This window comes from Pyrgilauda ruficollis, unplaced genomic scaffold (genome assembly GCF_017590135.1).
Source record: "Pyrgilauda ruficollis isolate IOZ18807 unplaced genomic scaffold, ASM1759013v1 scaffold38, whole genome shotgun sequence".
NCBI lineage: Eukaryota > Metazoa > Chordata > Aves > Passeriformes > Passeridae > Pyrgilauda > Pyrgilauda ruficollis.
The window spans coordinates 5,550,127-5,565,731 of NW_024525267.1; the positions used below are offsets into that span (position 1 = coordinate 5,550,127).

The window sequence follows — 15,605 nt, forward strand, 5'->3', positions numbered from 1 at the left end:
TATGCATGCAGAATTTTAGCATAAGATAATTATTGCTGTCCTCCTGCCAAGACTTTGTCCGTAATTTCAGGGCACCACTCTTTATTCTGAAGCTTCCTTATAAAACAGAGCCAAACTGATCACTCCTTTTGATTGTCAGAAGTGAGAGTGCAGGACCATGGGCTGTCTGCTCTCTTTCTGCCCTTCCCTTTCTCATCAAGACCAGACTGTTTCAGTTGGCACAAAATATACCGGTAGGTTGACATGTTTTAATCTTCTCCTTCCACCAGTGCTTTCTTGAGTCTCTTGCTGGATGACTGGTTTTTTGATTTTTCCCTTCCACCCACTCATAATTATATGGGATGGTTGCATGGCTCTGCCTGCTTTGTGGATTTCCTCTTCCTGCTGTTATGAATGTCAGCAGTTCTTGAATGCTAGTCATGGACTTGCTCTTTACTGGTCTCTTCCATATTGTATAGTCCTAAGGAATGGCCATATCACAGAATATGAAAGTTATCAGTAATCAGAATTTAATTTTCTAAGATTTAGTTTGTATAGCCTGGGGATTCATAGAGCCATTGGTCTTCCAGCATGTTAGAAGCTGCACACCATAATCTCTCCTTGTCTTTGATCCACTTTCAGCTCCTTATCTCATATTCAGTCTGTATCATGGCAGGAGAAAAGCCAATTTTTTTCTGTAAAAGAGCTCAGATGGATTGAATTTTCATGGTCTTTCTGGGTGAATGTCCCCAAATATTCCTACAGCTTTCTAATGTTGACAGGTTCACCTGGTCTGTCAAGCTGCAGTTAGCTCCCTGGGAGGTCTGACAGTCCTGGATTACCATGGGCTGCAGGAATAACTCGAAGGCTTCTTGTTTCCAAGACCAGCTGTGGAAAGCTCACCGGGCTCTCTGACTGTGAGAGCTGGCGTGCGGCGTGGCCGCGCTGTGCTATTGCCATTCCTCCTGCATGGTCCCAAACAGCTTTGTGCCTGCTGCTTTACCTCATGAATATATAAGCTCTGCAGTCTTAAAGCAAAAACAAGCCCAACAGCAAATCAAACAAATAACCTTGGAGTTGAATAGAGGTGGCTCTGGTCCAATGTGAGAAAATGCTAAAGCACTAGATACTATTAGATGTTCCTGCAAATCAGGCACCTACTTTTTTTACCGCACCCATCTACCGCCTGAGGAATTTCACATGAGCTTGTTGTTTGGATTCCTTAGAATTGCCACTCCTATATTAGACTCCTACTATGACTCTTAAGCTCTTTAAAACTGCACACCCATTTTGATGCAGGGAATTGTAAAAGGAAACTGCACCCTAACCATTTTCAGTTTCTCTTTTTGTTTCTACTGTTGGAATGAGAGGAAGAGTTGACTTAGAACTAATCTCATAAATGTGTATTTATGATCTGCTGTGTACTCACACTGCATTTCACACTGGTAAGCATATAAAGGAGAATGCTAAAGAGCAGACAGCTGTATATGTGTGTAATTAGATACCCACTAAAAAGATTTCTGCTACAGAAGTATTTAAATTCTATTTATTAAACACTTGCAAGCTGAAAGTGAAGAGATTATACTGATAGAAAGTGGCAGAGAGGGAAGGGGTGGGGGGGAAACTGATGATAATGAGTAGTCAATGCTTTAAACTGTTTAATATTGTAACTTTCTCAATTTTACTGAACATTGCATCAGCTTAATCCCATTTTCTGAGAATTAATATTTGTTTAATTGGCATTTAACTGCAATACAGTATCCACTCATCTTAAAAATAGCTTTCTTCCAGTCTTTTATGTAACATTTCTCAGTGGCTTGCCTTTTAACCAGCGTGCAAACCTGTATAATGATGACTGATTTCTCTCTTCCATTTATTAATTTGTAAAGATGACCAGGAGTTATGTCTCTTCTTAAAAGCTTCTTAACATAGCACTGTCAGCTGATAGACCAGTGACTTGATTTATGTCAATGACAGTCTCTTAAATTTTTTGACTTTAAATGACTCTTTCTTTGTTTCTTTTTAAATAAGAAATAAACTACTGCATTTCCGCTTTTCCATTTGTAACTCTGCAATTTGCCTGTAGTCTCTCTCACTTAATGCATGAAGCTAAACAGACCACTGTTAATCTAGGCCAGTTGCTATCAAAATAAGTAGCATTCCTTTAATTTCTTACAGCACCCTCAAGGGATAATTAATTTTCAAAACAATAGAATAATATTTTTTTAATAACAGAAACTCTCTCAGCAGGAAAATGTCTTGAATAAAAATTGTGTATATTTTAAGTAGTAAAAGTGCTTCCATTTACTTGTAGAGCAGTGGTAAAAGGTTGAAAATGGGGAGTTGCTCATACAGTGCTGTGAGAACATCAGATTAGAGGTAGTAAAATTACCTCCCACGTAAATATGAATTTAAATACTTGATATTTTGAAAGGTTACATTTACATTACTTCAGGAAATCTAAGGCAGAGAGAAAATCTACCTACCATTGACTCAAAGAAGCACATTGAAGCCTGTCCTTAGTGTTTGAGCACAAAATTCCCACTGATACCATGCAGAAAACCAAATAAGTGAAACTAAGCTGATCCTGCCATAACCATTCCGGTTGCTAGGGGAGCAAGCACGAAAAAGAATGAAGCCAGTCAAGTTTGGATATACATTGCACCTGCATTTCTTTAATGAGAGTTGGTGGAAGGTGTGCAGCCTAAGGCCCCAGTCCTGCAAACTCTTACATGTGTGTTAATTTCACATGTATGATTCATCCCTTTTGAAGTTGATTCACTTTTAATAAGTGTCTGCCAGGTGAGGGCCTGGGATGACAGGTACTGTACAGAACCTGGATTTCTGTGAGTCCAGAGCCCTCATGAACTGGTAAGAGTATGGATGTCTTTACCTGGAACTCAAACTTTGCTCATAGTGCTGAATGTTGAAGACTGCACCAAATCAGATATTCTGCTATTAATATATTAAAATATTAGTATACACTGGAGTTTTAATGGCCAGTGTTATCAACAATGAAACCTAGCAGGTAGGAAACACTAGAAACATCCTTTGTCTATTTGGTTTTTTCCTTCAGAGAGGGATGAATAACTGATACTACTAAAAAGCTATCTCAAATAACGTAGGCAGAATGATGTTGGTTCTACAGCCTGTGTCTGACCAAAAGCCACGGTTTAGTGACAGAGCACAGTAAGATAAGGGAGGGTCAGGAACAGCTCACAGGTGACAATGCTAAGCATTTGTCTTTTGCTAAGCATTTGCTTTTGCTAAGCAATATCAGGTGGGGCTAAAATGAGCATGGAGCTGTGCAAGCCACGGCTGACATGGGGATGTTGCCATCCTTCTGCATCTTGAGCTTTGTCCAGCAGTTCTTCTGTTCTTGGTTTTGTGCTGTCACCTTAGAACAGGAATTGCATTTGAACAGTTCCAAGAAGTTCATGGCTCATGACATCACCTGAACTTCAGCTCAGCTCAGCTGTGACCCTTGTGAGGCTTTTGTAAAGCCACAGGAGAGCAGCACTTAAAGAAACAATTTCTAAAGACAAATACCTCTCCTGTGCCTAAGACGTAACAGTATCAGAAAATTGAGATATGAGTAATGCCCTAGTGGTAGGTACAAGACAGCAGGAGTGGTGCTCTGGAGAGGGCTGAAGTTTGTTCAGAATGTCGATAGCGCTCGGGTGCAAGCAGGAACACGCTGCAGCGCGCCTTGCCTCCAGCCCAGTTTTCATGTTGAGTGGTGGGAATGTCAGTCGTGGTCTCTTTGCTTTCTTGGACTTCACAGCCACACTACTAAATCTGACACTTCTGAGCTTTGCATTACTATTTGTCCCTAGTCTTCCTTTCCCTTGCCCTGTCTTTAACAAGCAGTAGTGCGCAGCACTTCTTCCCATTTTTCCAAGAAATGTGTCTTTGAATGACTTATCAGGACGTTGTACTTCTGTTTAGAAATGCTTTATTGTAAGCATTTATTGTAAACACTATCAGTTGCAATCTTACAAACTTAATTTATTGCAAACCACTTTTATTTTTTCCTTGTTTAAATTTGCTGTATTAAATGAGCGGGGTAAATGATCCCAAATCTGTCTGTACCAGACATTTACAGAGTCCCACTCAGAGCAGTAATGGCTGTGTGGTGTGAGTGGGGTGTGAAGGGCTGTCTGGAGAAATTCTTCCTACCAGTAAGGAGTAAATGGTTACAACAGGAAGAGAAAATCTGTCTTTTTGCTGGTATCTAGAGATACAGACCTCATAGGTGGAGCACATTGAGGGAAGATACCACACATAACATGCTTTGCAGCCTTTAATCTTTTAGTGCTGTCCCATAGCAAAGCTTCTGTTTTAAAAAATGTTAATTTCGTGCTGAAGTTTCCTGTATAAGGTGGGAAATGAAGAACACTCCAGGGCAGTCCTTGGAGAGTAAACAGACACTCCCATGTTCTGTTCAGTACCCAATGAGAGCCTGAGGGAACAGACATGTTCTACTTTAATCAATTTCAGGTCAAATTTCATTTCAGCTAATTGCTGTTTGGATTAAGACTAAAAACTAAAAAACTCAGACATGTAGAATTCATGCCTTACCATGGATTGAAGAGTAGGAGAGCATGCCATTATTTGCTGGCTCAAGGAGATGCTTGTGGATGACGAGCCATGTCGTAAGGGACCCACCTGAGAAAATATTTTAGATAACTGAAAAAACTTGAGGCATGTGCTGTCCCAGCAATGCTTTGCTATGAAGCAAAGGAAGATTTTTTTTTTTTGGCTGTCAACTGGAACAAAATACAATTAAAAAAAAATAAAATCTGTCTCCTAGGGTCAATAACCTGTGTTTGGAAAAGCGAGATGATTCCTATAGCACATGTACAGTTTTTTGCTTAGTTCAGAAATGAAAGATCTTTTATGGAACATAAAAGCTTACATAGGCTTCATATGGATAACTGTAAAGCAACTTCTGACTGAAGATGGAATTTCCTAAAAACAGGCAGAGGGATTAGATAAATAGTTTAGTCCAATTCAGAAATGGAAAGGCCCATTGCTACCACCAAGTGATTTAGCAGAAAGTGTATGTGAGCTTGTTTTTTTTTTTTTAGTTACTACAGATGATCTTTTAGGTAATTGGTTGGAAAAACTCATGTATTTCCTATTAAATGACAAGCCTACCTCTTTTTTTGGAAGTGTTATAGCAATTTTCTTAAAATAGGAACTATGAAACTAATTCTAACTAATTCTAATTCTATGGAACTAATTCTGATTTACTGGGTCATCGTGCTCTTTCTGGAGAAATAAACCTGTGTTTTGATTTGTAAACCAGATCAATTGTTTAACAGAGGATCATTCTGTCATCTCCTTTTCAGACCTAGTTCTAAACCTTCCCCTAGGTTAGTTATGAAAAATGTATTTTGCAGATTTTTTACTTGTCATGTTATTTTCTACCCACAATAGTGTCTTTAGAGAGCAGCCTTTCCAGACTTTCTTAAGCATCTGACTAAGATGTAGGTGTTGATTGGTAGTGCCATTTGTCCCTTTATCTCAAAGGAAAGGACAAGGAAGGCCTCCTAAAGTCTCCTGGTAGAAATCAATAATAAATGTATTGGGGAGAGGAAGTTAGGAAAAGACGTGTTTTTTACACAGGTTCATAAGAATACTTGCCATCATTTTGAAGCCCTAAAAATCTGCTTAGCTTCTCCATTAACATAAAGATTCATTGCTTATCTGCAAGACACAATGTTTTATTTAAGACTGATATGTATGGGCATTGTATTCTTTAAAATACACGAATGGTGCTATGTAATAAATATTCTCCCTATTTGCATGTATTTCAGTTACTAACATTTCTATTGTTAAATTAAACTACCACTAAGGTTAAGACACTAAGAATTCTTGGAAGAGAAGGGTATGCATCCCTTTCCTTTTTAGAGCTGAACTTAACACTTGAGCTTAGTGTGTGAACGAGTTTTTGAGAGGGAGGGAAGCTCTGTCTACTGCATCTGTCACCTTGGAAAAGATTCATTGATTCTGTGATTGTGGAAAAGAGAATGTGAGAACTTTCCCTGACTGTTTGTGTATATGACAATGTTGGATTCAGGGGAAAAAAGTCACTTTCAAGGTCAAGTCATTTGTTTTTTTTCTATTCCTCTCATAAAGGCACATACCAGTCATTAACTTGTTACGAGAAACAGGAGCACACCTTTCAAGCCATGACTTGGAGGATGTTGGAACAATACTCTGCAGGTAAATGTGATCTATGAGATGGCCCAAAATTGGTGTGGAGTTGGGATGGTTTTTCAGAGGAGACTCAAAAATGGAGCACTTTCAGTAAACAGTTTGTGTCCCTGGCACATGAGGGAGTTCTTTCTGTGATAGATGAATAATAAGGCAACAAGTGAAGTGATGAAATTAAGAATCAACTCTGTTTCAAAGCACCAATAACTCAAGAGAGTTCCAGGGGAGAGAGGATTCTGGGGATAAGTGAGCTGGAAGCAAATAAATACCCCATTTCCCTCCAAAGTCTCTTATTGAGGAATGGTGAAAAGAAGCTATTAAAGGTATGATTTTTGTAACATCTCTCTTTAAAAATAAAGCTGCACAAATAATCATTTTTATTGTCTTAAAGTCCACTTTTCACTTACTTTAGAATGGCTTCTATTCTAACTAGTACGTAGTATTGTTCTTAAAAATAACTAAATCAAATAGACAAATAGGTTTAACCCCAAAACTTGTGAACTGCTGCTCACCATCACTGTAGTTAATTTTAAGAGGATAGCTGGCTTTCCATACAGTTATTTTCAATATATAACAATGTGGATATGTGTTACAAAAAGAAATATATGTTAGATTTCATTTTTTTCCAGCACTGGTCCTGAATTACAAATTACTCTGAAAATTGTTAGAAGATTCCATGTATTTCCAAAAATTACTTGTTTCTACTTAATTTTCTCTTCTTTCTTCTTTTGAAAAACAAATGAAAAACTCCTGAGCACTGGCCTTGATATCAGGACTTGGCAGGAAATCATGAGACTTGCAATGAACCAGCCAGTGCTGTATAATGTCCACCAAACAAGGTCAAGGTGAAACTTACGTGTGTTCTGTGTAGAGACTGGACTCTGTCCTTTGAGTAATTCTGCAATTACTGTCTGGAGTGTTTCCATTGTCATAACATGCTCAGAGGAGACTGGGTAATAAGACTTTTACCATGGAGTCGAAATATGCACTTCACAGGGCACTGCAAGTGATAGGACAGAATTAAACCCTTGGTTTGTGCAGTTTGCCTCTGCCAAAAAAGGTTTAGGGAATGACATTCCTCTGCAAATAAATTGGCCTCTTTCTAGTGGCACGTGCAGAACCAGTTTGGCTAGCTGACCTGGCAGTAACATGTTCAAAACAACAACTGAAAAAAAAAAAAATCAAGAAGAGGAAAAGAGTTTTTCACATAAAATAACAAAATGGGGTTCTCATGCAGTTTGTTACAGCTTTTTAGGGATCATTGTGCACCTGGGTCTGTATGGCCTGTACCAGGAGCAGAGCCAGGCAGTGGTCAGGCTTCTGGACGGTGCTGAAGTGGCTGCTCATACTCTGCTCCTGCAGAGCTGAAGCTCTTCATTTGCTCTGCTGTTTTAGAGTCTGGCATACTCATTTCTAACAAAGTGGACTTTTTCCACAGTGTTACTCAGCTTCATATAAGTTACTACATCTGAGGTGCTGGTGTTTGTCTCTGATATTTCCACAGTGTCCTCAGATGATCTTGTTGATACATTCATTTTTCCATCATACCCTGGCTCACTTCTCTGTCCTCTCTTGTTTTAAGTCCCCTCTTTGCAGGCACTGGCACCTTCATGGCACAGCTTGAACATGGCCACATGGTCAAACTGCTTATAGAACCAGCTGTTTATATGATCTTCCCTCTGTCTAATTTGAACTATTTTCCTACGTTTCTTTTATCTTGTAATGTGCCTTAAGCACAATTTCTACCAGTCTGAATTTGTCACCAGGGCAATATGTCAAGTTCTTGGGGTTTAGAAGGATAAAGCTGCTTGCTTTCTGATAAGCTCTGTGTTTCTGCACTTAGCTAACTTAACTTTTTCCCTCGTGCAGTTCTCTCTGAATTAAACTATAAGCATGTTTTCCTCTGCTACCTACCAATCCTCAGACTGTTACGAAAGACCATGAATAGTCTCCTCAGCCTCCTTCTGTTTAGACTCATGATTTTAGAATAGAATAGTTCACTTGGAAGATTATGGAGATAAAATAAAAATAAATGTGTTCCTTTGGCATTGGTGATGTTTGAGAGGGAAAGGAGTACCAGCCAGAAGAACTGAGGGTTGGACAGTATCAGTGGGAACTCTTGTGTAGGAAGTGGAGATGCACATAGTTATTAAATCTTTCATGGTTTCATTTGCTGGTGTCTTTTTTAAAGTGAGAGGTGTTAGTCTGGTTTTAGAATCACTTTGTTGATGTTTGGTATCTGGTTCATGGCTTTGTTTGGAAATTAGATCTCAAGAATATCTTCTCATATTGCAGTAGTATTGTCATTTGTCTGAAAAACCAAACCATGATGAGATAAATTGGGACACTCTTATTCTGAAAGCTTCTGGGCTTCTGGAGTTGGCGAACAGTTGATGTGTGTTTGTTTTTTAAAGGGAAAAAAGCTCATGTAGAATTGAGGTACTTCAAGTATTTCAACTTCACCAAATCAAACAGGGGCATAAAGCCAAACCAGCTTTCTCATATTCTTAGATTTCATAAAATTATATGTTATAGTATGATATATACAAGGAGGCAGCCATTCAAAATCACCACCTTTCAGAATAAGATGCCTCTTCAATTTAACATAAAGAGGGGGTAAGGCTGGGGAAGGAAGGGTAAATATGCCTCTGCAGGAATAAGAACTAAGCTTCTACTGCTTGCTGTCTTTTAAAGTCTGTCTGAGCTGAGAGAGATGTGGAGACACAAGCTAAGAACAGCACTCCCAAGTCTGTTCAGGACATAACAATCCATGCCTTGTGCTGGACTTTTAATTTTTTTCCTTTGGATCTTCATCTTAAAAAAAATAAGAAATTTTTTTTTCTCTTCTGTCAGGGTATTGACACACCTGAAAAAAAGAGTCTGTCCTGATTACTTTATATAGACATGGAAAAAGGAGAATTGCTGATAAAGCACAGCTTTGTGTCCCAGGGAAGGATGAAATCCTAGTACATGAAGAGGCAGCAAGGAACCCCAAGATGTCATTTCACTGTACTTTTTACTTCCCAAATCTACAACTGCATTGGCCCTTGTCCTTATAAACCCTCTGAGACCTGACAAGCTTTACTCCTGGTCCCCTGGCAGTAACAGAGCACCCCTTAAATTGCAGCTTGATGTTGGTGTGAATGTAGGCACAGACAGCTCTGTGATTACTCTTGGTATCTTAGCTCTGCCATCATCATGGCTACATTAGCCCTGCTGAAACTGTGAACTGGATTCATAATAATTTTTCTGAATGCAAGAGTACTGATAGGCAGGATGCCTGGGATTATCAGCTGTCAAAGGTATTAGAGTTTAGTAAACTGTGGTAGATAGTTCTTTATCAACAAAGCAGGTTTTAAACATCATGGGAAGTGTATATTGAAGATATCTTTGTTCCATTGCATTATATAACAGTGATGGACTTGCTGCTGGGAGGTTGCACTTGTAGCTGGAATTGCTGGCATAAATATCTTTGAGACAAATACAGAGTGAGGGTTCCTATAGTGTAAATTAAGAAGTCCTCTGTATGTATTTTAGTATATGAAGTACACTTACTGTGTATAAAGGAAATCCAGATGTGTATGGTTTGACTATGGAAATCTGGATTTGGAGAAAATGTTTTGTGGTGCTCATGATGATCATCCATCAACTAAAGAGTAGGTATCTTCAGTTTAGACTGCTATCTAAATTTTCTCACAAACTACATCACCTTTTGTTCTCAGGTCACAGTCACCATAGAATAAGGTTCTCACTTGATCAGTAAATGGCTGCTTCAAAAATGAAGATACTTCTGTGTATTTGGATTGCTCTAATGTCATGAAGGGAGACCACAGTTTTGCCCTCTGCAGCGAGGGTTAAATTGCTCGTTCTGAATTGGTGCTGTTAATAGGCAGTTGATTTTTAAGTTAGTGCAGCTGTCCTTGTTTGTTGCTTACAGAGATGTAGCTCAGGTTCCCTGGGTGTGTGGGTTGGTAATATTTCTGAAAGTCTTTGACCAAAGTGGTTTCCACTCCACACATGGCTGAACGATGTGATTCTGTTTGGCAAATACAATGTGCTCTCCTGTCCAGTGTTGGTGATGCTCATAACTCTCTAGGAATGCTTTTTGTTTCTTCCTTTAACCTGTGACCTTACAGTGTTAACAAGAGACTGGTCTTTGTAAATAAGATAATTCATGTGTTCCAGAAGTGTCTGCTAAGCGATTTCTTTGCTTTAGTAATGCTTACACTTTTTCTTTACTAGTGTTCACCTCTTTCCTGCAGCTTCCTTACCAACCTCCCACTGAGCTTCCTCTTGGACCTCCTTTGCTTTCCTCTACTTCCTTATTGCTTCCGAGGGCCTTTTCTTTTGTGATGGCAGTTTTCATTAATGATTTATTGATCCTTTCCTTCATGATGCCAGACTGAAGCACTGTTAAACCTCTTAGTACCCCACTACCACGTCCCTGTCCCCCAAAGGCCTCAGCTGTGGGTCACCTGGGGCTTGCATGGAGGAGCACAGAGACCATTTGCTTTCCCTTCTTATGCCCAGCCTCTGGGACTGCTGCAATTACAGGTGTCCACTCCCATGAAAACATATTTTCAGGTACTTAAGTGATTTAATCAACAGCAGAAGTGATTTCAACCTAGCAGAGAAGTGAATGTTGCAGCCCTGCTTTCATGGTTTCTTCCATGACTGCCCCTTGCATCTTGAGCCTCAGTGGAGACACTGTTCACCAGGTCTGCCTGGCCTGGCCATCACCCCAGGAGTTCATCACCATCTCCATCCCTGCTGCCAGCACAGTGCTTGTCACCCACAGCAAGCTCTGCTTAAGGCGGAAAACTCTGAACTCAATAATGTTGGGGAGGTTTCCCCTCTCTTAATGAGATTCAACCTTGATGATTATCAGCAGGGTTCTGCTGAAACAATCTGCAAGCTCATGGCAAGCTCAGGTCTGAAGCCTCAGAGATGCTGGTATCCTGAAAAGACTGAAGGTCATACTCCCAACCTTCCCTTGAGTTCAGCCTGTCTTCAGGCTTGGTACAGACTGGCATGGTTTTGCATATGCTCTTAGCCCTTTTACCTAAATGAGAGTTAAAAATCAACTTTAGTTATTGTGGATGCGACTACCAGCAGGTGTGCAAAGAAATAACCTGGTGTGCATTCCTCTGAGAACTTTAGCTAATTTATTTGTATAAGATTCATTCTGATCCTTTCTATTGCTTGTTATATGTGGCAGGCAGAAGTCATCTTTGAAAAGATTTTTTTTTCTGTTTGCTGCCCATTTAAATCCTATAAATTGTTTTGTGAAACTCAAATACAGCTGTGTTACTGTCCAAGTAATATCACATAAATGAACTTAATGTCTAACTACTAATAGCAAGCACAGTTATGCAAACTCGTGAAGGGGGTTTCTTAGGGGTTTTAAATAAGTCCTGTGAATTGCTGGCACATCTGCTTGTGCTCTCACTCAGCTGCATCTTGATTTAGCCATTGCCCTCTCCCCAACTCATTTCATGAGATAAATATTGTGTTGTGAAATATGAAACTGCATGACTTTTTTTTCCCCTTTGGTCATAGTCACACCCACTATGTGAAACTAGCCTGTTGTAAGTACTTATAGCACAGCCCTAATAATTTAAGGAACTGATTCATCAAGCTGTGTTGCTTGCTCAGCTATTCAAAGCTGTTGTAATAGTGTTCCTTACCTCTCTGCCCTGGCAACCATGTTGAGCCTGGTTCAGCCTTTACCTGCTGCACTCATTGACAGGACCCAGGAGCTCACTGAAATTAACTGAAAGATTTAGAACCAATATTAATTATTCTTTTTCCAGCCTTACAGCTAAAGGCGATATGGATGGGCTGTATGCCTGGTACCTGGCTGGTGCAAACCTGGAGCAAACTGGTTATGATGGCAGGAATCCCCTACAAGTAGTAAGTGTCCATACAGCTGTGCTGCCTTGGTGTGCTAGCTGAGTAATAACACGTGCTCTTGGATAATATTTATTTGGGAAAAATGTACGTTGGACTATAAACTGGATTAGGATTGAGTTACAAACTCAGTTGTGGTGCTATTGTGAAGTAGTAAATAGTTGGAGCAAGAATTTTCTCATCTATGTTGGAGGAATTAAAATTTAAATTGGATTTTAATGATTTTGTGGTAACATAGTTTTAATTCCCACAAGTGAGTATTTGCATGTCCTGGTGCACAGGATGACAGGATTTATTCATGTTTCTACTTACAGGCAGAGGCTACAGGACAGAAGGAGGTTCTTGACTTCCTTAGACAAAAGCAATAAGAAAGGTAAGATTTTGTTCTCAAGTGCTGCAGTACTGAAATGTATCATGAGCACATACATGAAGAGGATCTTGTATTTAAGCCCTGGGACATCTGGGTTCATCTGCTGTCCCTGTCTTGGTTCCTGATTTGACTCTGAGTACTTAAATCCTTCTTTGTAGAGTGGGGCTAATGTTTATTATTCTTTCTGCCTGAACCTGGAAATGCTTTTTTGTGCATTCCACAATGTAGTTCTGAACTTGGTTGGGAATGTAAAAGCTACTAAAATAAAACCACTGAAAGCAACAATGTGATGTTTCATCAGCCTGTTGCAATAAAAGGCTCCTCTGTCTTGTCTGCTTTGGAGAGGAAATGCCTTTTATCAGCCACGTTGGCCAGGCCCGGCTCTCAGGGTGCCGTGCCCCAGCACGGAGCGTTCCCTTCCCCAGGACAGCTGCATGGCCACCACGGCCACTCAGGAGGGGCCACTGTGCCACCTGCAGCATCTCCACCTGCCCTCTCCTTCTGGCTTTCGATGGAGCACCCTAACCTGGACAATCTCCTGGTGTGACATCGTCAGCCACGTGGGAAGCGCGTGCCAGATTTGTCACAGGGCAGTTAGCTGTACTCCACACGGGGACTGCAGACAGCTCTGTCCCAGAGAGCTGTGCCCAGGGCTGCTCCTGCTCTGGGCACAGCACAGGGCAGTGCCACAGCCTCCTTCCTCCTCAGGCCACAGAGGCAGCTGCCTGGTTGTGCCTGGCATGAATCCCTTCTGGGCTGCCATCATCCACAGTGTGTTTCCCTGGCCCTGTGTGTGTGCCTCATGTTCAGAGCATCAGATCTGGCAAGTCCCTCTAAAGGGAACTTGTTGGGGCATTTGACCTTCTCCAGTGCTGTGCTGTAACTGGAAGCATTTAAAACACTCACCTTTCATTTCTCAGAGCTCCTTTCTGATGCAATACATTGTTGATTTAGATTTCTCCAATATATTGGCAAGTCTAATCCAAATTTAAATATTGGGAGGAGATGCTCTCCTTTATTTCTTAAAATTAGCACAAAATGTGGTTAAAGGCTTTGCTGCACCAATGGTTATCTGACCACTTGTGTGTCGCATTTGAGAGATGTTAGTGGGGACTGCAGCTGGAATTTTTGTTTTTCTCTATACTGGTTTAAATTAATGAAGGATACAACCAGGCAGATTTCTTTGGTTTCCATTGAAGTTTTGGGATTTTCTTTGGTTTTACCTGATATAGAAGGATTAGATACAATCTTGAGCATTTAAATGGAAGTTTTCCAGCAGGCAGTGGCCTGCTCCATCCATCCATCAGGAGGAAATGCTAAAATACCTTTAGAATATGAGTTATGCTACAAAGGGATTTCCATTTTCATTGAAATAGTCTGCAAAAATCACTTTTCTTTTGTAAGTGGGGAGTAAATGTGTTAAATCCTCAACTCCTCCATGGATCAACTCATAATTCCTTTGGACTGAGCTGCCAGTAGTGTGGGCGGTCTGGAGGAAGTCTTCAGCACTGCATGAGAACTGGCTTGGCAGGCTACAGGGTGATCTGTTCTCAGGAAGGCTTTGGATACTGCCTGGTTCTAAACATCCATTCTCTCTTTCTCCAGAGGCTGTAGAAGATGTTCACTCCTCATCAGGAATACCAGCTTGAAGCATTAATCGTGTTAAGCCATTATGGGAGGAAGAGAGGAAAGAAACAATAGTAGTGCTGCTTGGGGCATACAGGAGAGCTACAGCTTAGAAAGATTCTTTATTTAGGATCGCACTGATTGTCCAAAAATCATTTGCTGCCTTTATTTTTAATCACTTTTCTGGAAATAAATTATTTTAAGTGAGTGAGGCTGGAATGCATGGCTGTTCCTGTTACAAGTTCTGATTTTAAAGAGGCCTTTTGAATGTTCTTACATTAAACCACTGAGGACAGTATTGCAGGCATAGAAAATGGAAATGCTGTGGTGAATACCAAGGAAAAACAGTGGATTGTGCATTTCTGGGTTTCAGCTAATAAAATCTCTGAGGAACAATGTTGATTTCACTTGGTCTGTTTTTTTGCAATGACTTTTATCACTCCAGCTGCAATTACAGCAATTGTGAGTGTCAGTGCAAACAATTGAATCAGTCATGGGCATCTGCCTGCAGTTGTGTACTAATCTTCACCAATGTGTCACTGTAAACCCTCACTTGAAATGAGTAGGAGGCAGATGCCATAAAGCATGTTTGTGGGACTGCCTGAGTGAATTGATTGTTTTGTTTCTAATAGCATCTTTCCCACATCCTGACCGGAATATAATCAAGATTGCTACATGCTGGACACATAATTCTTTGGACTGTAAATGGGATCTCTCTGTTAACAGACCCCAAGTTTAAAGTCCCAACTCTTGCAGACTAAATGAAGAAGGTGATATGTATGTTTACAGCTGTGTCTGCCCTAGAATATGTAAATGTAGGGAATACTTCAGGCAAATGCATATATTGGAGATGGCAACTTTTAATTTCACCTACAGCTTCTGCAGTGATCTGTGTGGATTTTCTATCTGCTGCATCTGAAGGGAATCTTTGAAGTGCAGATAGTTTTTTCTTTTTCCTTTTTATACTATTCAACCTTCCCACAGCTATTCTTATCATGGAGAAATGACTACTTGCTGAGCCTGCTAGTATTAAAAGATTCCCAAGGTATACTGCATGTCTGATCACACCAAAACAAGGGAACTGTGCATGCAGTCTGAGAAAATGCTGTATACACTCCAGTTAAAAACAAAACTGTAAAAATACTTGATTAATGTGAAGAGTAGTGCGCATCTTCACTATGGTCATTAGCTGTCTCATTATTAAATAATTGATATTACATAGCAATGAACATGCTTTAGATTGAATAAAATGAATACAGAATTAAATAAATGAGATCTAACATCAAAAATCAGGCATCAAATTTGTAATTTTTTTTGGTGTCTTATCTGTAAATACAAAAAGTTGATGATGTATGTAGCAAAATATTGTTTGTGAAAATTTTTACGATCAGGAGTAAAATCATGCACAGACTCTTCTTCCTATGGTGTTCAGAACTTTATCTTGCCTCTTCTGGAAATCCCTTGATAAACATCTCCACAAGTGGCTTTCTTGGCATTA

General features: G+C 40.0%; 1 protein-coding gene across 4 annotated transcripts in view; it reads left to right on the forward strand.

Annotated features, from left to right (window-relative positions):
- The window catches only part of ASPG (asparaginase), a 44,585-nt gene extending 30,082 nt beyond the window's left edge, over positions 1-14,503 (forward strand). For 2 of the 4 annotated variants that reach the window (XM_041476383.1, XM_041476382.1), the window contains 4 exons: positions 6,124-6,210; positions 12,015-12,114; positions 12,426-12,484; positions 14,087-14,503. In XM_041476383.1, coding sequence (XP_041332317.1) covers positions 6,124-6,210; positions 12,015-12,114; positions 12,426-12,479 — 241 coding nt within the window. In that variant the 3' untranslated portion in view covers positions 12,480-12,484; positions 14,087-14,503. Of the gene's footprint in view, positions 1-92; positions 234-6,123; positions 6,211-12,014; positions 12,115-12,425; positions 12,485-14,086 lie in introns of those variants that run through there. The other 2 variants (XR_005955853.1, XM_041476384.1) reach the window with 2 other exon arrangements.
- Positions 14,504-15,605: the final 1,102 nt, after the last annotated feature.